The following is a 15,275-nucleotide window of genomic DNA, read 5'->3' on the forward strand; positions in this document are numbered from 1 at the left end:
GCACTCACTTCCACTTCTCCATGCGCTCCGTAGCCCATTCTCCCCCAACGTGCATCAACTCGTAACACTCATCACTCTATCTATCCACTCTGCTCTTCAATCTTCGTCATCGTCGTCTGCAGCAATGCAGACAGCGATGCCTCCAACGTCCCATACGCTTCGTTTTGCAAATCATGCCTCTCGACCTCTTTTCCGCGCGTAATCTTGACCATGGCACGGAACTTCACACCCGCAGGGCTTGGCTGGCACAAAGCATCGACCTCGATGAGGTGTTCGCCAGCGTTGTATAGATGCTTTGCATATCCTTAACATTGCATCACGTTAGCCTATGTGATGCATGCTCAAAGTGCAGGACAGGGTGACGTTATTGGATTGAACCGACCTGAGATCTGACGCGTCATGGAGGCGTTGGCGCCACTACTTGGGTTGTTATGGGGATCGTTCTCCATGGCGTCGGCCTATTCATGGCGTGTTTCAGCAAGTCATCTGCGAAACACATTGAAGCAATTTGAGGAGACTCACCGGCTTGGAAGCGCAGCATGCTCTCATAATCTTGTTTGAACCACATGCGCATGGCCGACGGCCGCAGCATTCCATTAAACGTTCTTTGGAGCCGCAAGGGCACGGGAGAGTCGTGTCAAACCAGTAGCTAGGCATTTTGGTGCAGGTGGACATCTTGCTTTGCGCTGAATCTTGTAAAGAGCTGTTGTGATAACGTGAAAACCGGGTGCGAAGAGTGGAGACTTGTATCTTTGCCAAAGTAGCGAGGAGCGGTGAAGATACCATGTGCAGGCTTCAAGTATTGACGTGTCTACCCGCAATCTGTTTGGTCTTTCGAGGTGTGCAGCCGAGACTTTCTCCAGTGAGCATAACACGCGCGGCCATGCCGACGTCACCGTGCTGTGACAAACTTAAAGGGGATTATAGAAGTGCAGGTCTGGAGAGCGTCCTGATGCATGAATCTAGATCGTTTGACTCCGACCTCGCCGCCTCTTTGCATTTTGAAGCTCTATATCCTTTAGAATCTCGAGACACAGGTGTTGAAGAATCCTAAAGTTCAAGGCTGGGTGTCTGGAAGTTGCTCGGTTTGTGACGATGACAGTGGGTGTAGCCGTCCAGCACGAGAGATGGAAAATGAAGCAAAAGAATGTCGCAGTCTGTTGGCTCTAGGAAACCCCAGGGTCATGGGTCTTAAACGACTACCTCTTGTCTTGGGGGCTTGTATCAGGTGAAAGTAATCTTCTGTCTGGTCAGATCCCTAAAGACATCATCAAGGGCCTGTCTCTTCCTTTTCCTGCTTTCGTCCTCATCTTCATCAACCTGCTCGGCCTCATCTTTTTCAAGCTGGATATCCGCCTTCGTCCTGGGCTTCCATGCCCTAATGAGACCATCTGAATGCGCAGAATACACTTCGACATTGCCATTTCTCCAACCAAGCGAAGTGACTCTATTCCTGATGTTTCGTTTTCCAGCGCTTCCACTAGCCTGAGCGACAGCTACACCAGGAGCCCGCAGTCGGTTAAGCAGCGTGCCCTCGAACAAATCGAACATCAATATTTCCTTCTCGTTCGGGTATAGCATGACCTGGGAGCCCGAGACTTGCCTAGGTGCGAGTAATGGCAATAGGGTAGAAAGATGGGTGTTCTTGATGATTGGACCAAAGTGCGACAGAGCATTGGCGCCAACTCCTACATCCCAGACCCGTACACGTTCATCATGACCAGCAGTGACAATGTGCCGCCCATCCTCTGTCCAGACTACACCGTTGCAAGCCCCGATATGTGCTTTGCCATGGTTTCGGGTACGGGCATTTTTACCCCTTCCATCTTCACCGCCAACTCCAACAGAGTCGTCCATATCCAGGACTCCTAAACTTCCAGCACTCCTTCGAATATCCCATAGCCTGACTGTTCCGTCTGAGCCACCACTGGCCAGGATGTATTCATCATGCGGGCTCCATGCTACCGAGAGTACTGCACCTTGATGACCGGCGAGCGAGTGCGCACTAGCACCCGATCTGAGATCCACCAGTCTGACAGCAGGATGCTGCGTCGCGCACGCCACTAGGAGATGATCCGCAATGGGGGACAAGGCATGAGAATAGACGACTAAGTTGAGATCGAAGGACGCAGACGGAGTGAGTGTCTCTGTTGCATAAATCTTCAAGGTGTGGTCGTAGGAGGTGGAGAGAAAGGCCAGCGAATCGAATGGGTAGAAGGAGAGATGTGTGATGCCGAATTTATGAGCGGAAGACGTTTTGCTCGCTTTCACGCTAGGATTGTAAGTGCAGCGATTGAGTGAACACTCAGCGCTCTCGAGATCCCATAGAATAATTGAGGATTCGGCGCCTCCTGAGAGCATGCTTGAAACCCCAATTAGCCCTCGTGATCCTATTTCTCTCGATCCTTGAGACTTACTACCGTCCCTCGAACCTGTCAACAGCAAGACAGTTAACGCCAGCTTTGTGCGCCCATACTTCACCCAGCTCATCTTCCTCGTCCCCATGTTGTTGCGCTTTGGTCAGCGCCGCTCCAGTGCTGCCGTCAAATCTTATACCGGGGGCCGCTTGTAGAGAGTTCAGGAGGCGCGATGTTTGGGCCTTTTGCACCGCATGAGGACTGATAGATCCCAGCGCACGACCGAAGAGATTGGACGTCATGCATCACGTTTCTCAAAGGATTGGACATAGCAGATGGCTGCTTTTGGAGTGGAACAAGGCTCTTCGCGCTTGGCGGGAAACGCGTCTCTCTCTTGACTTTGACTTTGAGAGCTTCCCAGTTTCCATCGTCAATACAAGATGTAGAGCTGAAGCCCCCGCAGTACAACTCTGATCAGTGCGATAGACCCTAGGCTCACCAGAAAATGCCGAGGATCTCCACAAAGACCACTCACTTGAAAAGGCCATGGCGAAGACCCAGAACCACAAGAAGACAAAGCGCCAGGCTACCCTTTATGACGCTGTAGCTGGCACGTAACCTCACCATTTCCACTTTCCGAGCGCCCTCCTCTAATAAGTCACCCATAGGTCGCGTATCTTCAACCGGCTTCATTCCTCCAACCCCACGTGTCTCCGCATATCGCGACACCCCGTCCTCCAGCACCGTCGCCGTCCCACCAGAAGAAGTGCTCTTTCGCCGCAAAGGAGCTCCTATACGATACGAGGAAGATGACGTCTACTGGGCTGATAGACATTTGTCCGACAAACAAAAATTACCGGAGTCGGACTTGCTGAAGGCTATACACGCATACGCAGCTGATTTCTACGGGCGGGCGGTGAAAGGGAGGGGTATGGTTGACTTTGAGAGTTTGGATGAGACGGCGCTTTTGGCGGTGGGCGTGTTATTGGAGGAGAAGGCAGGCGAGGCTTTGGGGGAGACGGGAGATTTGGCTTTTGTCGAGGGGGAAGATGATGAGGCCCAGTGGGCTGAGGAAGGGGCCCTTCCAGAGGAGGTCACGTCCAGTGGAGAGGATCATCGAGAGTCTACAGCTGCAGCGTCGGAGGTCACATCAGAGGCAGCGACATCGGACAAGGGGAACAACGATAAAGATAAGAGAAGGCACAAACGGAGAAAGACGAGGCATGACCATGACAGAAATGGGTAACCTGAGCATGTCGGTAGTACGCTGTGGACGTTATCACCATTCTCACCTGAGACTTGGGTAACCTGAGTCTGCGAACTTACACCTTCCCATGTCTCGAACTACGCCCATGGCTCGAATAATGGCCTTGACTGAGGTCATTGCGCCGAACAAAAATGTGGCAACGCAGGTTGTATATTTTGACATATCTAGAGAAATCCTATGTGCTTTGATCATGGACGATGAAAGAGACCTCCACTCTCGAAAAGTTGTTATTGCAATATGAAGTGCCCGACGTTCTAGACGCTATGATATACGGCCTTGGAACCTACGAATCAGGCTGGAAAGTTGTTGTGGCTTTCCGTAAGTCTTGACACCAGGTGTCTTACGCCACGCTTCCGCTCCGCATATTTGAATCATGCACTAAGAACTGTCGACAGACTTCAACAAAGAAAACTTCAACAAAGAGGACTTCAACGACAAATCCACAAAGGGTGCATAATCATGACAATGGAAATTGCAAAGAATATGCTTGTTCTAAAGAATCTTTCTTTGTCGTTCTTGGTTCTCCGCGACAAAGCAAGCTCGGGACACTGCTGCTAGCAAGTCATATATTTCCTTGATTTCCATGCTGTTCCCCTTCTTCTGTACGTGCTACTACAATTCCACCACGATCATACATCACTTAAGACTGCGGCCCAAACTCCAGAATCAGCTCATCATTTCCGCAACCAAACAACACAACAAAAGACCATGCCAGCAGAGATTCTCAATCGACTCGAGGCCTCTGTACCAGAGATCGAAGCTTCTTTCGTCAACGAAAATATTGGTTCTTCCATGAAGGCCGACAGTCTGGACCCACTTGAGTCCGAATTGAGGGCTATGAAATTCATATGGAAACTGCCCATCGTCTCCATCGATTTCCTTCATGAAGACGAAAAATTCTGTGGCATGTGTGATCGCAAGTACGATGACGAATTCAGAGTTTGCGGACGTAAAGAATCCCCTTGTTGTCTGCCATGTGGTCATATAGCAGGTCACCGTACGTACATTTCGGAGCTGACTCTTCCTGTGTGGTAAAGAAATTGAGTCGCAAGAAGACCTTTCTCCCCCCGAGACCTGTCTTGCAACTCCATTTCCTACCTCGAATAAACAATGCTGACTTCGAAATCTGCGTAGAATGCCTTCGGAAATACCTTTCTCCCTACGAGTGTGGGTTCACAAAGTGTCCTTTCGTAAGTGCCCCTTCTAATTACTTCTTCCCCTTTCACGTCCTTGCTCGAGCCTCAAGACATGTCGAGGAGCAGAGACACATGTTTTGCTCCTCAAACATACCATCGGACTCGAGAAACCATTTGAGAAGAGAAATGCTGACTTCGAATGCTGCAGTGCAAGGTCGATTTCCCGCAAACGTTCACAGATCCAGTTGAGCCCACACTGGCTACTAGCGACCTTGCATGGGTGGATGTCGATGACCACGAGGTTTTAGACGAGGGGCTGAGCAGACAGGTATCGCAACTGTCAAAGGATTCCGGAGCACCAAGCGATGAAATCAAGCGGTACCTCAGCATCGATGAGGTCCTTGAGCGCTCTCGAAGCCAAACAGAGGTTAATATGGGCACAGATGTACAAGACTTCGCCACTCAAGCTACCGATCCAGCGGAGATCGGAGACGAAGAATTCCCAAAGAATCGCAAAAATGGAGGAGGTCCAAGTCTTGCACGTGCTGCTATGAAGGCTGTCGATCTGATAGCGAAGAAATTTTAGGGACCAATCTCAAATTGGACAGGAAAAAGGCATAGCTTAGCAAGCAAGAGAGCCTGGGAAGTAGACAGTCAAAACCCAAAGCATTAGTGATACACTACCATGTCTTTCAAAATGTGAACCAAAAATGTATTCAAGCACGAATTCACCTTCGCTCCTATCCATGTTGACCCATTATGATCACACTCTGATACTAATAACAACTAATCATCTCTACAAGTGTTCAAGAACCTACTTTGCGTCACCATCTGAACGCATTGTACCACTAGCCCGTTTGACCGTCAAGACCCTTTTTGCTCGCCTAAACGCCCTACTAGGATCTCCCTAAGGCTTAGATCCAGACGCGCATCAGCGGAGGGCCCAAGGAGCTTCCAATCCTAACGTCCTTCCTGGCTCTACTCATCAGCGGTACTCTATCTCTCGGGACCGTACAGCTCTCCACTTTTGGCCACCGTTGTGTGCTTTTCTGGAACCCGCAGTGCGGCGACACGGAAGTCGCGTTCGCTTCCGACATTTCTGTTGGCAAGCAGATTGGATTCGCAAATCGGGCACCGAGTGGCTTCGTAGATCGAAAGATTGGCGAAGAGACTGTTGCTGCCTAGTAGCCCGCATCTGGCACCCCTCGCCTTATCATCGTCTTTCTTGCATAGGATGTGACCGCACGCTAGCTCCACAACGTGTTCGAATTCTTCGTTTTCAACGTGCGGTGCTATGAAGAGGGGCGCGACCTTGTCGCTGCCAGTCAGCTTCTTGGTGATTGCCGTAGTCAGATAGCCGATGGACTTCACAAGAGACATGGAAGGTTTCTGCGAGCTTACCGAAGTTGTGCTTGACATGAGCATTTTTTGAATTTGGTGATTAAAAGATCTCACAGGATGTGGGTGAGCGCCGACAGAGGAAAAAGAAGACGAAAGTGAAGTGGGGATGGAAGCAACGTCCTGCTGAAAGTGTCAATGCTGCGATGCTGCAAGGTTGCCGGGCATGTGTTAAATACCCAGTGCTTTTTTCTAGCAGTGTTGCAAAGTATCATGACACAAAGAGCGTCAAGCTCGACTCTCTTTGTGGTTTTGGCCTTTTATCACAATTCATAATGGCTTTGTTCGACTTTGAATCGATGTGTTATATGTTTCTCTTTGTTTTGATTAGCACTCCCCTTGACACTTACCTGCATGCTTGACACAAATATCTATATTCCAGCACTCGAGTCTTACACCACAGCCCCAGATTTCTCAAATCATCAATCCCCGCACATAATCCCAACATGGATTCAGCTTTGATCATCACTAGCATGGACAGTCCACTCCAACATCTACGATCCATCCGAGCAGAAGATCTTTCACCCCACGAGCAGGCATGTCATGTTTGTGGGACTCCCTGGGGGTTTCCAAAAGATGCTAACGGTCCAATGGAATATCCCGTCATTCTCACATGTGGATGCATTGCTGGCTCGTTGTGTCTAGAGCGATCGTTCGAAACAAGTCCGAGATGTCCTCTGTGCAAGAATGCGATCCGGATCATTGCGGGTGTTAACGCGCCGCTCAATCACAACACGAGGGCTCACTTGCGTCAACTCGAGCTGAGAAGCGGTGTCAACGACTGGCCAATCCCATCGGTTGAGAGCCGACGAGAGATGCTGGACAGCGCCAGCATGGAGGAAGCAGAGCAAACGAAGTCTGACCTACAAGGTAAGCTGGGTGTACTGAACGGCTGTCACAGTACCTTCCTTTCCGTACGAGAGTTGGAGGTATGCATCAGCCTCGTCGACTATCGCCTTGGCACCGCCACATCAGTTGTCGATGCCCTCGACGCATTCCTTAAATGCCCGCTGTTCGATCCATCGCTCTGGGTAAAAACCGCAGAAATACGTGCATATATGGAAGGAAATTCAACAAATCCCCTTCAATTCAAGTCCAGCTGCGGAAACTTCACAGATGGAGATTTGAGAGATGTGCTTATGTTGGTCAACATGCGAGCCGGTACCTCGTTTCTTTTGGACGAGTTGGAGCTGGTGGTGTCGTTGATGAATTTCGTCCATGGCAGTGGAGTGGAACTCTTGGACGTTCTGGGATTGCGAGAAGGGGGGTTGCTTTATGTTCAGCCAGACTCGCTGGAGTTGCAACCGGTTGACGGAGAGCTGGTCAAAGTTTTCGGAACACTTGATATCCGTGTTGGTTCGAAGGACGCGGTGGAGGATTTGGGGGATGTGTTTTCCCAGGCGGCCTTATAAGGCGGTTCCTTGAGCTGAGTGCGAACTTTGCCTCTAGGTCTTCGACAACAAAAATAAAGAAAGGAGCGAGACTGGTTGGGTTGACCTTGCAGATCAAAATCCCGTTACGGGTGCAGTGTGGAGAACTCTGTAAGTCGATGAATCCTGGCTCTGCCTTAATGAAGACAAACTAGGTATTGAATGTATAGCCGCTAAGGGTGCCCTGAGACAAGACGAATTTTCCGTTCCTATGGTCGTCAAGTCAGAGTAAGACTGCACGTGACTTGGACATCTAGATCAAAATGGCTCTTATATTGAGCCCACGTCTAGCAGCGATTATAGATGTTGAAAACATTTTGCTTCACAGTTCCAAAACACCGTCTTTCACCTTGCGAGGAAGCCTGTGTTGTCATACAGCGGTTTCACCTTGAGCACTTCAAATACTTCTCTGACTTGATTGTCATTTCTACTTCCAAACTCGTCATGCCTATCACCGTCGATGGCCTCGGCTTTGGCATTCAGATGCTCTTCGGTTTTGATCGATAAGCCTAGGATTGGCTGATCAGGAGTAGCCGGTCCTGACGACACGCCGTCATTTGACATGATCGCCTGCTCCAAACATCGCACATAAGCGCAGTGCTCTCGCCTCATTTCACGAACATGAGCCACGCCAACCCCCGTAATTGAGCGTAAAGGCTCAAGTATTTTTATGAGGTTTCGAGCCACCTTTCCTTATTCCTCGAGTAGGTAGTCTTAAAGGAATACGGCTTAATGAGTATTTGTTTGATACAGCGACCCTTGACTAGAGAATCTGCAAGTCTGTCCATATGCATTTTAATTCTCTTTTCTTTGCCAGTGAAGCTTTAGGATCATTGTAGAAGTCTTACCATCTGATTTGTCGGTGTAAAATTGATTATTTGGATCGATGCGTTGCGCGCCACAGAACCCTATGCCAAGAACTCAGAAGGTTTTATACTCCTAGATACTCGTACCCACTAGTTGAAGCTCTACCAAGATAACTAAGCAGAAAATCTCTCTAGAATTTACGTGAAATCTTTTAACGCGTAGGTGTACCGTCAATTATATAGTATAGTCTTTTTGCCGTGCGGTCATTTGGCTTGCTATGACAGTCAATTGACGAGAGAGGTCTGACGCGACTTCACGTGTCATATGACAAATCCGCATCCCTAAGAAACATCCTGCTGGCGGAAATAGTCTAAGTTTCGTCCCCTCTTCAGTCCACACGCCATCCGACGTATGAGGCCGCACAGCAGTCTTCAACAGTGAATATGACTAACCAAAGTAGACGTAAACGCTCGCGTTCACAGATGGACACAGTGAGCTTGAAGAGCGGTAATAATCCTTCTAACAGTTCTGCGTCGACGACAGAGGTTCCCTTGGGAGCTCACAGTGGAATTGAGGAGTCCGACACGCCTCTCGCACCCGCCTCTCGCACCCGCCTCTCGCGCAGGTTCGAAGGCCAGCAAGGGTGCCGACGCTGGTTGTCGTCCAAAAAAGAAGGTACTATATCTCCCCTTCACTCCAGAGTAGCGCTGTGATATGCCTTGATGCTGACCTTTTTCTACCCCTCAAGGCAAAATTCGAGGCACCTTCATTCAAACCCCCTCCCTACGGAAAGAACTTCGCCGCAACACAAGCTCGGCGGGACATATACAAGGAGGTCAGTGAGAGAGTAGTGGCTATAGCTGAACATGAGGATCCTTTTATTGGCGAGGACAAGATGAAAATTGTATGGACAGAATGTGCGGAGGAATATAGCCGAAGAGCTGGCTTAGAATCAGCGAATACCCAGCTGATAACGACCGAGAAGGAGGATTTGCAGAAGGTAGATGCTCATAATTTGCAGAAGGTAGATGCTCATATCTCGAAGTACGATATCGCTTCTGACATCTCTAAGTTAATCAAACGGCAAAAGGGATCCCCGTTCTCTACTCAATCGACCAAACGAAGCAGACGCAGCGAGATATCGCTCTCCGAGTTGATAAGCTTTGTCTTGTGACCGCTACCGATCGAGACAATACAGATCGTTTACTACATCCGCTAGACCACAATGGAGTACGAGTTCCTTCGGACTCATGGTTTCATTATTTCACATTGACTTTCTGCAGGTACCTTCTTTTTTTGCAGCCAATCAAATTTTTGAATTCATCAAGTCTACCAAGGTGGGGGGCTCGAACAGCAACACACAAAGCAAAGCCTGGATAGCTAGCATTACACCGAATACCATCGCTTGGGTGTCGACCATACTTTATCGATCCCTCCTCGGCTGGATAAATGGGGCCCCCGATCGATCTCAACTGGAGAAGAGCTTTACAAAGGAACAGCATTCAGGTATGCAACTCTCATTGCATAAGAACTCTATTCTAACTCATAATATGAATAGCTATATACGAACGGCAAAAAAGCGTCTGGAAGGGTATGGGCGATAAAGAAGGGCTTGCTCGAATCGAGCAACTTCAGATAAGATTGAATCAACCCCTACTTATCGGTTATTCGAAGTTCAATCCGTACGCTTGCTGCTATGATGGCCATCAAACTTCGTCTGAGCCAGGAGAAACCCTAACGCAGAAGCCGCTTCGGAACAGTACTCCCGATGAAGAATTGCAGACCCAATCCAACGGGTTACACGAAGCCGACGGCCACGGACCTTCGTTGGATGGAGGGTTTGCACCTGTGATTGCGACTTGGGCGTGTTACATAGCAGAATATTGCAGCATTCGACCGCTCTCTTAGATGGTCATTGAATACCTACGGCTCGATCATGATCAACACCCGACCACATCAATGAAAGGTCTAATCGGTGCACAAATGTGCAGAGGCTTGCATCGAGTCTTGTTCTATCTATATAGTTATGGACGGAGAAGAGAGTCAGTGAATTAAATCCCAACTCAACAATGTTCAGAAAGCCGACTGGCCGCTATGTAGAATCCAAACTTCGTCCACCCTCAATGTGATCAAGCCTCACCATCAGGGGTAGCAATATGCACTCGCGGAGCGGAGCGGACGCCGTAACAGTCCCCAAAAGCGTTAGGATCATACTCCAGATTCCAAGTCGAAGTCGTTTGGTCGAACAGACCCACAGCACCAACGTCTTGACCAGAGCAATAGCTGCCACGCAAGGAACGCTCGATCTATTTCATTGTGCCTTCCGGTATTTGCTCCCTCCATGTCACGGACAGGACCGCCCGTGTAGACGTCTTGGCCGGGAGTTGACGGTGGTGGAGCGTCTTTCTTGCGTGACGCTGCAGCAGCTAGTGGGATTTGCGAAGGTGAAGAGGATCAGTATGGTTGAGATTGAGGGCGCATACGAGGCAGGTTCAGGTGGACACGGTAGGTTCTTTTTGCGAGCTGCGATCGATACAGTATTAGTCTCGCTGGCTAAGACATTCGTTGGCTAGAGGTTTCAGTCTTCGCCGTACTCGAGAGTACTCTATCGTGTAAAGCTTAGTATGTGAAAAGCGGCCGGTGGCTAAAGGGTCAAGCTTACTGTTCGACGATTAGTCGATACCTTAAGAGCATATACTGAAGCTTCCCGAATTTTTCACCCCTGCCGAGCTGTAACCCGGATTTTGAGTGTATATAAGATTAGGCTATCAGTCGGATGGCTAATTTTCGGTTTTCTCAAAGATTATGCAATCAGGGATACGCTAAAAGTACTCAGCCGCGATGACACAGCCACAGTCTTCAGTTGTCGTACACGATCAGCGAAATATGTACTCGCCTTCAAAACACTCTTTGGCGATCAGACAGTCACAAGGCTAGAGTACCTTCCTCCACAGCCTGATATCTCTAGCCCTTCTAAAAAGCCATTCTTGGACGTCCAGTGTTGTCATCACTCTAGATTGCACTGTTAAGACACTCGACCAGTCCAAGGTTTCTCCATTGACCTTGCCTGCGGATCCCGCCTTGCTTTCTCCCGCTTACCGCCCCATATCATTCCGTTACCCTTGAGCATGCATTCCAAAGATAACGCCTCGAGAAAAGCTCTGGTATACTGCTGCATTACAAGCAGGAGGAAAGTCTGATGATGCATCGATGGATTAATGTCCACCCCCGGCTCGACCATCAAGAGCCTTCTCATCGCGAGGGCACTTCCAGGGTCATGACTTCTCAAAAATCAGCAGCAGCACACCGCTTCGGTCAAGGTTGGATCGGTCAAGGTCGGATACATAAGAAGATGAACTGTACAATCAAACAGTGGGGCAGCCAGCTTCCTTATCACCGCCACGTCAATAACAGAAATCGCAAGCAAAGGAAAACACATTGTCACCTCGTAAAAGCGCATCTTCAGATCGACTACAAAAGGCCAACAACGAGCATTCGACAGCAAGATCAGCTTCACTGACCATCAGCGCTTCTCGACAGCCATCGCCTTTTCAAGAGGCCTCACAATTTGCAGCTGATGGGTTTTCGCACCCAACCCCAAGTAGCCTTGCTGAAAGTGGACAACAGCAAAGACTCGAAATAGATGCTCAAGTTTACAGGCAAGCGCCTCAGACTGCCGAATCCTTTGACTCTGACGGCTTTGCTTCGTGTTCAAAGTACTCTGTGTGAGAAATTGGTAACTTTTCATTGCGAAAACGGCTGTCTGTCGCAGGCGTGCCGCTAGAGAGATGTAGAAAGAAAGAAAGAAAGAAAGAAAGAAAGAAAGAAAGAAAGAAAGAAAGGAAGGAATGGAGCTCAAAGCCGTACCCCCGAACAGACCACCAGAGCGTTGCAGAAAAGGCTTAAGATTAGTCATCCGACTTTGGAGTTACCGGGCGCAATCATGAACGCTGAAATTCAGATCACGGCATTTCGTTGCTTAGATCGTTGAAGCGCATATATACTGATGGCCTCATTTTAGGAATTGAATTCCGATACTACAGAACTGTGAATTGAGTCCCCAGCTCACTCCTTTGCTTCTCTAAGCTTGACCTTCAATTCGCCCATCGTTTGCGCTATGCCGCAGTCTGTCCATTCCATGTCCGCCTCGCTTGTCCCGTGCACGGTCATCTCGAATCTGCGGAAAAGATGTCCCAGGGTGAGATATAATTCCGTGTACGCCAAGCTGTACCCGATCAGTCAGCCATTGTGCCCAGCCAGGAGGTGGTGTAAGCGAGGAGTAGAACCGGGATGCGATCGTGGGAAATCTATATGCTTCACAGACGGGAAGACTTTGAAGGGACACGGACTTTATTCCCGGACACATTCTTGAACCTCTAAGGAACGGCATCATGTTCTTCTCCAGTTCGGTGGATTCATTGTCGCCAACCAGCCAACGCTCGGGACGAAAGACCTCGGGGTCAGGGAAGACGTTCGGGTCATGATGGTAAACATGCGCGCTGCTGGAGATTATGGTCTGAGAGGACGCAATCCGTTAGCCTGAGGAGGACTTGAGGTGAGTTGGTTGAGCAGGCACTTACACCAGGCGCAATGCGCTGTCCACAGAAGACAGCTCCTGCAGAGGGAACGACACGGGGTAAGCGGCCCGGAGCCCCAGAGGATGCGCGGAGGGTTTCTTTAATGATGCCGCGCAGATACGGGAGCTTTTCCAACTCGGCCCATTCGAGCAGCATATCTTTCCTCGGCATTGCATTCCGCAGTTCCGCTTGCAGTTTCCTCAGTATGTTGGGGTCTTGCAGGACGTTGTATGTCGCGAAAGTGAGCGCGTGAGCGGTACTGTCGGTGCCTGCGATCAGTAGGAGTAGCGTATCTGCTGCGAGCTCATCGATAGTAGGCTTGATTTGTCCTTTGTCCGCATCAGGTTTGAGTGCAGTGTCGAAAATGGTAGGGAGGTGGTCTGATGATTTGGTAGGCCGAGCTTTCAATTCTAGTATGCGTTCTCGGGCTACCTTGTCCGACGTCATTTGATTGAAATAAAAAATGTGGAGCGTAGGCTCCTCACCCTCATGCACCACTTAGTGAGCGCTAAAGGCTCCATATACTTATCAAGAAACCATAACGGAAGCTTGTCTATCCACCGGAATAGCATCCTGAACGAGCTGGGGAAGTAAGCGACCCACTGCCCATACTTGACAGCCTCGCTCAAGGCCCTCGTCATCGGAAAATCAAATTCAGGTGATTCCAAGGCGCCCAGCGGCTTATGGAACGTGAAGTTCATGATCACATCTGAAGTCAGGCACCGGAAACCCTTGCTGAGATTCACGATCTCCCCTTCATCATCCGACGCCGCTGCTTGTAAGAAATCGAGGAATTTGGAAGACAGATTCTGGATAAGAGGCTCAGCACGTCGTACGGATTTTTGAGAGAAGTAGGTGCTGAAAAGGTTTCTGCGGGCCAAAGCGTCTTTGGTTTCTAGCTCTTGGAAGAATGAACCGTGGAGAGGTACGTAGCTAGTGTAGAAGGAGCGTTCCTTAGAGAACTTTGTGCCAGCTTTGAATATCCTGTTATCTCAGATCAGCGTGTGGTACCCATCATGGCAGGTTGGACTCACTGATTGTATGCATCTATATCATGAATGTGGAGCTGATTAGGCCAGGCCCGAACAATGGGTCCTATTTTGATTCAGAAAAAGCATATGGTGACACAATGGTAGATTGACCATATTTAGCATGGAAAGCTGGCAGTATCTTGACATACGGCGAACTGCTTGAGCTCAAGTCAAAGAAGGCGCCGTACAGGTTAGTGATAGCAGCCAACTTGGGTCCAGGAAAGGCAGCGAGAGGGTGAAGTGTGAGGCGGTACACGATCTTGGCCAATAGAGAGGCAACGAGTGCAGCAGCGACGAACAAAAGCGCCGAAGCAGAGAAGGCATTAAGCAGTGCCATGTTTGCCGGTCAAACTTTACCTGTGAAGGCAGAAATAATTGACGTAGCTTGAGGTGAGCAATACTAACCAGTAGGTATACGAAGATGTTTTTGGGGGATGCAACGGATGACTTGGTAGTCGTGAAGCAGAAGAGGCGCGGGTCCAGCCGAGCAGTGTGGATGCTCGTCCTCATGCAGGTCCCCGATTGACCTTCTACTTGCGGACTGCATATCTGCCCTTCCCGGAGCTCCTCCCGTGTCTCCGAGCTGGGATTTGAGCTTGACGGTCTTTCTCATGATAGTTCCCATGGTGACGATCCCAAGGCGTCGGCCAGGTGGGCCTGAAATCCCTCATGCCCTCTTGCAAGGAGATCAAAGCAAGACTCTAGTTCCTTCCATCTTGACTCGGGTACACGGATTGATGATATGTTGACTGCAGTATCCAATGATGGGCGCCTGTTCGTCCAATCGGATGTACTTAGTGAGAGACCATTTTTAGTGCTTTGGCAAAATGCAGCTGGTCGCATCGGATCAACAGTACGAATACGACAGCCTCTCTCCATCCGTTCGCAATGGGAGTCATCCATGTTATCTGCGGCTGCCAAAAGTACTTCATCTTGCAATTTACCTGAACGTCTTAGGCACTGTATGTTAGGATCAATCTCTCGCCATGCCCCAGAAGCGCAACACATGAACGACTTGATTGAAAAGCTGGATCTACTTGTTTTCCGAGTCTGTCTATGAAGAGGGTGATACGGGTGTGGAACATGTCTGGGATGGCTTCGGTCAACAATGCACAACAAGGAAAACGCTGTCTAGGAACGTGCTTAGGCTCTACTCTTCAGCAACTCCTATTCAAGGTACCTTGACTACTTCAGCTTTCCCGTCCCCAGTCACGCTTAATCAAGGTAGAGGCCTCAGGCTTTTGAGTCGGCTGTTCGCCCATTTTCGACCAT

At 49.5% G+C, this 15,275-nt stretch overlaps 9 protein-coding genes across 9 annotated transcripts; 4 read left to right on the forward strand and 5 right to left on the reverse strand.

Annotated features, from left to right (window-relative positions):
- Positions 1 to 80: 80 nt before the first annotated feature.
- On the reverse strand, positions 81 to 549 carry HO173_005917 (uncharacterized protein; the record flags this gene model as incomplete). The annotated part of the gene is made up of 3 exons (XM_037307829.1): positions 81 to 304; positions 383 to 458; positions 523 to 549. 3 exons carry the CDS (start codon positions 547 to 549, stop codon positions 81 to 83), a joined length of 327 nt encoding a protein of 108 aa, XP_037165089.1.
- Positions 550 to 1,224: 675 nt separating this feature from the next.
- Positions 1,225 to 2,505, reverse strand: HO173_005918 (uncharacterized protein; the record flags this gene model as incomplete). The annotated part of the gene is made up of 2 exons (XM_037307830.1): positions 1,225 to 2,351; positions 2,418 to 2,505. 2 exons carry the CDS (start codon positions 2,503 to 2,505, stop codon positions 1,225 to 1,227), a joined length of 1,215 nt encoding a protein of 404 aa, XP_037165090.1.
- A 398-nt stretch (positions 2,506 to 2,903) lies between these two features.
- Positions 2,904 to 3,603, forward strand: HO173_005919 (uncharacterized protein; the record flags this gene model as incomplete). The annotated part of the gene is made up of 2 exons (XM_037307831.1): positions 2,904 to 2,967; positions 3,026 to 3,603. The coding sequence occupies 2 exons, from the start codon at positions 2,904 to 2,906 to the stop codon at positions 3,601 to 3,603; spliced, it is 642 nt and encodes a 213-aa protein (XP_037165091.1).
- Positions 3,604 to 4,332: 729 nt separating this feature from the next.
- On the forward strand, positions 4,333 to 5,346 carry HO173_005920 (uncharacterized protein; the record flags this gene model as incomplete). Its single annotated transcript, XM_037307832.1, has 3 exons — positions 4,333 to 4,621; positions 4,759 to 4,814; positions 4,969 to 5,346. 3 exons carry the CDS (start codon positions 4,333 to 4,335, stop codon positions 5,344 to 5,346), a joined length of 723 nt encoding a protein of 240 aa, XP_037165092.1.
- A 410-nt stretch (positions 5,347 to 5,756) lies between these two features.
- Positions 5,757 to 6,185, reverse strand: HO173_005921 (uncharacterized protein; the record flags this gene model as incomplete). Its single annotated transcript, XM_037307833.1, has 1 exon — positions 5,757 to 6,185. One exon carries the CDS (start codon positions 6,183 to 6,185, stop codon positions 5,757 to 5,759), a length of 429 nt encoding a protein of 142 aa, XP_037165093.1.
- A 419-nt stretch (positions 6,186 to 6,604) lies between these two features.
- HO173_005922 (uncharacterized protein) lies at positions 6,605 to 7,570 on the forward strand (the record flags this gene model as incomplete). Its single annotated transcript, XM_037307834.1, has 1 exon — positions 6,605 to 7,570. The coding sequence occupies one exon, from the start codon at positions 6,605 to 6,607 to the stop codon at positions 7,568 to 7,570; it is 966 nt and encodes a 321-aa protein (XP_037165094.1).
- Positions 7,571 to 7,933: 363 nt separating this feature from the next.
- Positions 7,934 to 8,152, reverse strand: HO173_005923 (uncharacterized protein; the record flags this gene model as incomplete). The annotated part of the gene is made up of 1 exon (XM_037307835.1): positions 7,934 to 8,152. The coding sequence occupies one exon, from the start codon at positions 8,150 to 8,152 to the stop codon at positions 7,934 to 7,936; it is 219 nt and encodes a 72-aa protein (XP_037165095.1).
- A 725-nt stretch (positions 8,153 to 8,877) lies between these two features.
- On the forward strand, positions 8,878 to 10,303 carry HO173_005924 (uncharacterized protein; the record flags this gene model as incomplete). The annotated part of the gene is made up of 6 exons (XM_037307836.1): positions 8,878 to 8,959; positions 9,021 to 9,070; positions 9,144 to 9,419; positions 9,468 to 9,560; positions 9,679 to 9,901; positions 9,954 to 10,303. The coding sequence occupies 6 exons, from the start codon at positions 8,878 to 8,880 to the stop codon at positions 10,301 to 10,303; spliced, it is 1,074 nt and encodes a 357-aa protein (XP_037165096.1).
- A 2,157-nt stretch (positions 10,304 to 12,460) lies between these two features.
- HO173_005925 (uncharacterized protein) lies at positions 12,461 to 14,340 on the reverse strand (the record flags this gene model as incomplete). The annotated part of the gene is made up of 6 exons (XM_037307837.1): positions 12,461 to 12,620; positions 12,745 to 12,911; positions 12,976 to 13,404; positions 13,458 to 13,956; positions 14,007 to 14,067; positions 14,115 to 14,340. 6 exons carry the CDS (start codon positions 14,338 to 14,340, stop codon positions 12,461 to 12,463), a joined length of 1,542 nt encoding a protein of 513 aa, XP_037165097.1.
- Positions 14,341 to 15,275: the final 935 nt, after the last annotated feature.

Source organism: Letharia columbiana (genome assembly GCF_014066305.1).
Source record: "Letharia columbiana isolate WasteWater2 chromosome Unknown Sc0000017_s0, whole genome shotgun sequence".
In the NCBI taxonomy this organism is placed as follows: domain Eukaryota; kingdom Fungi; phylum Ascomycota; class Lecanoromycetes; order Lecanorales; family Parmeliaceae; genus Letharia; species Letharia columbiana.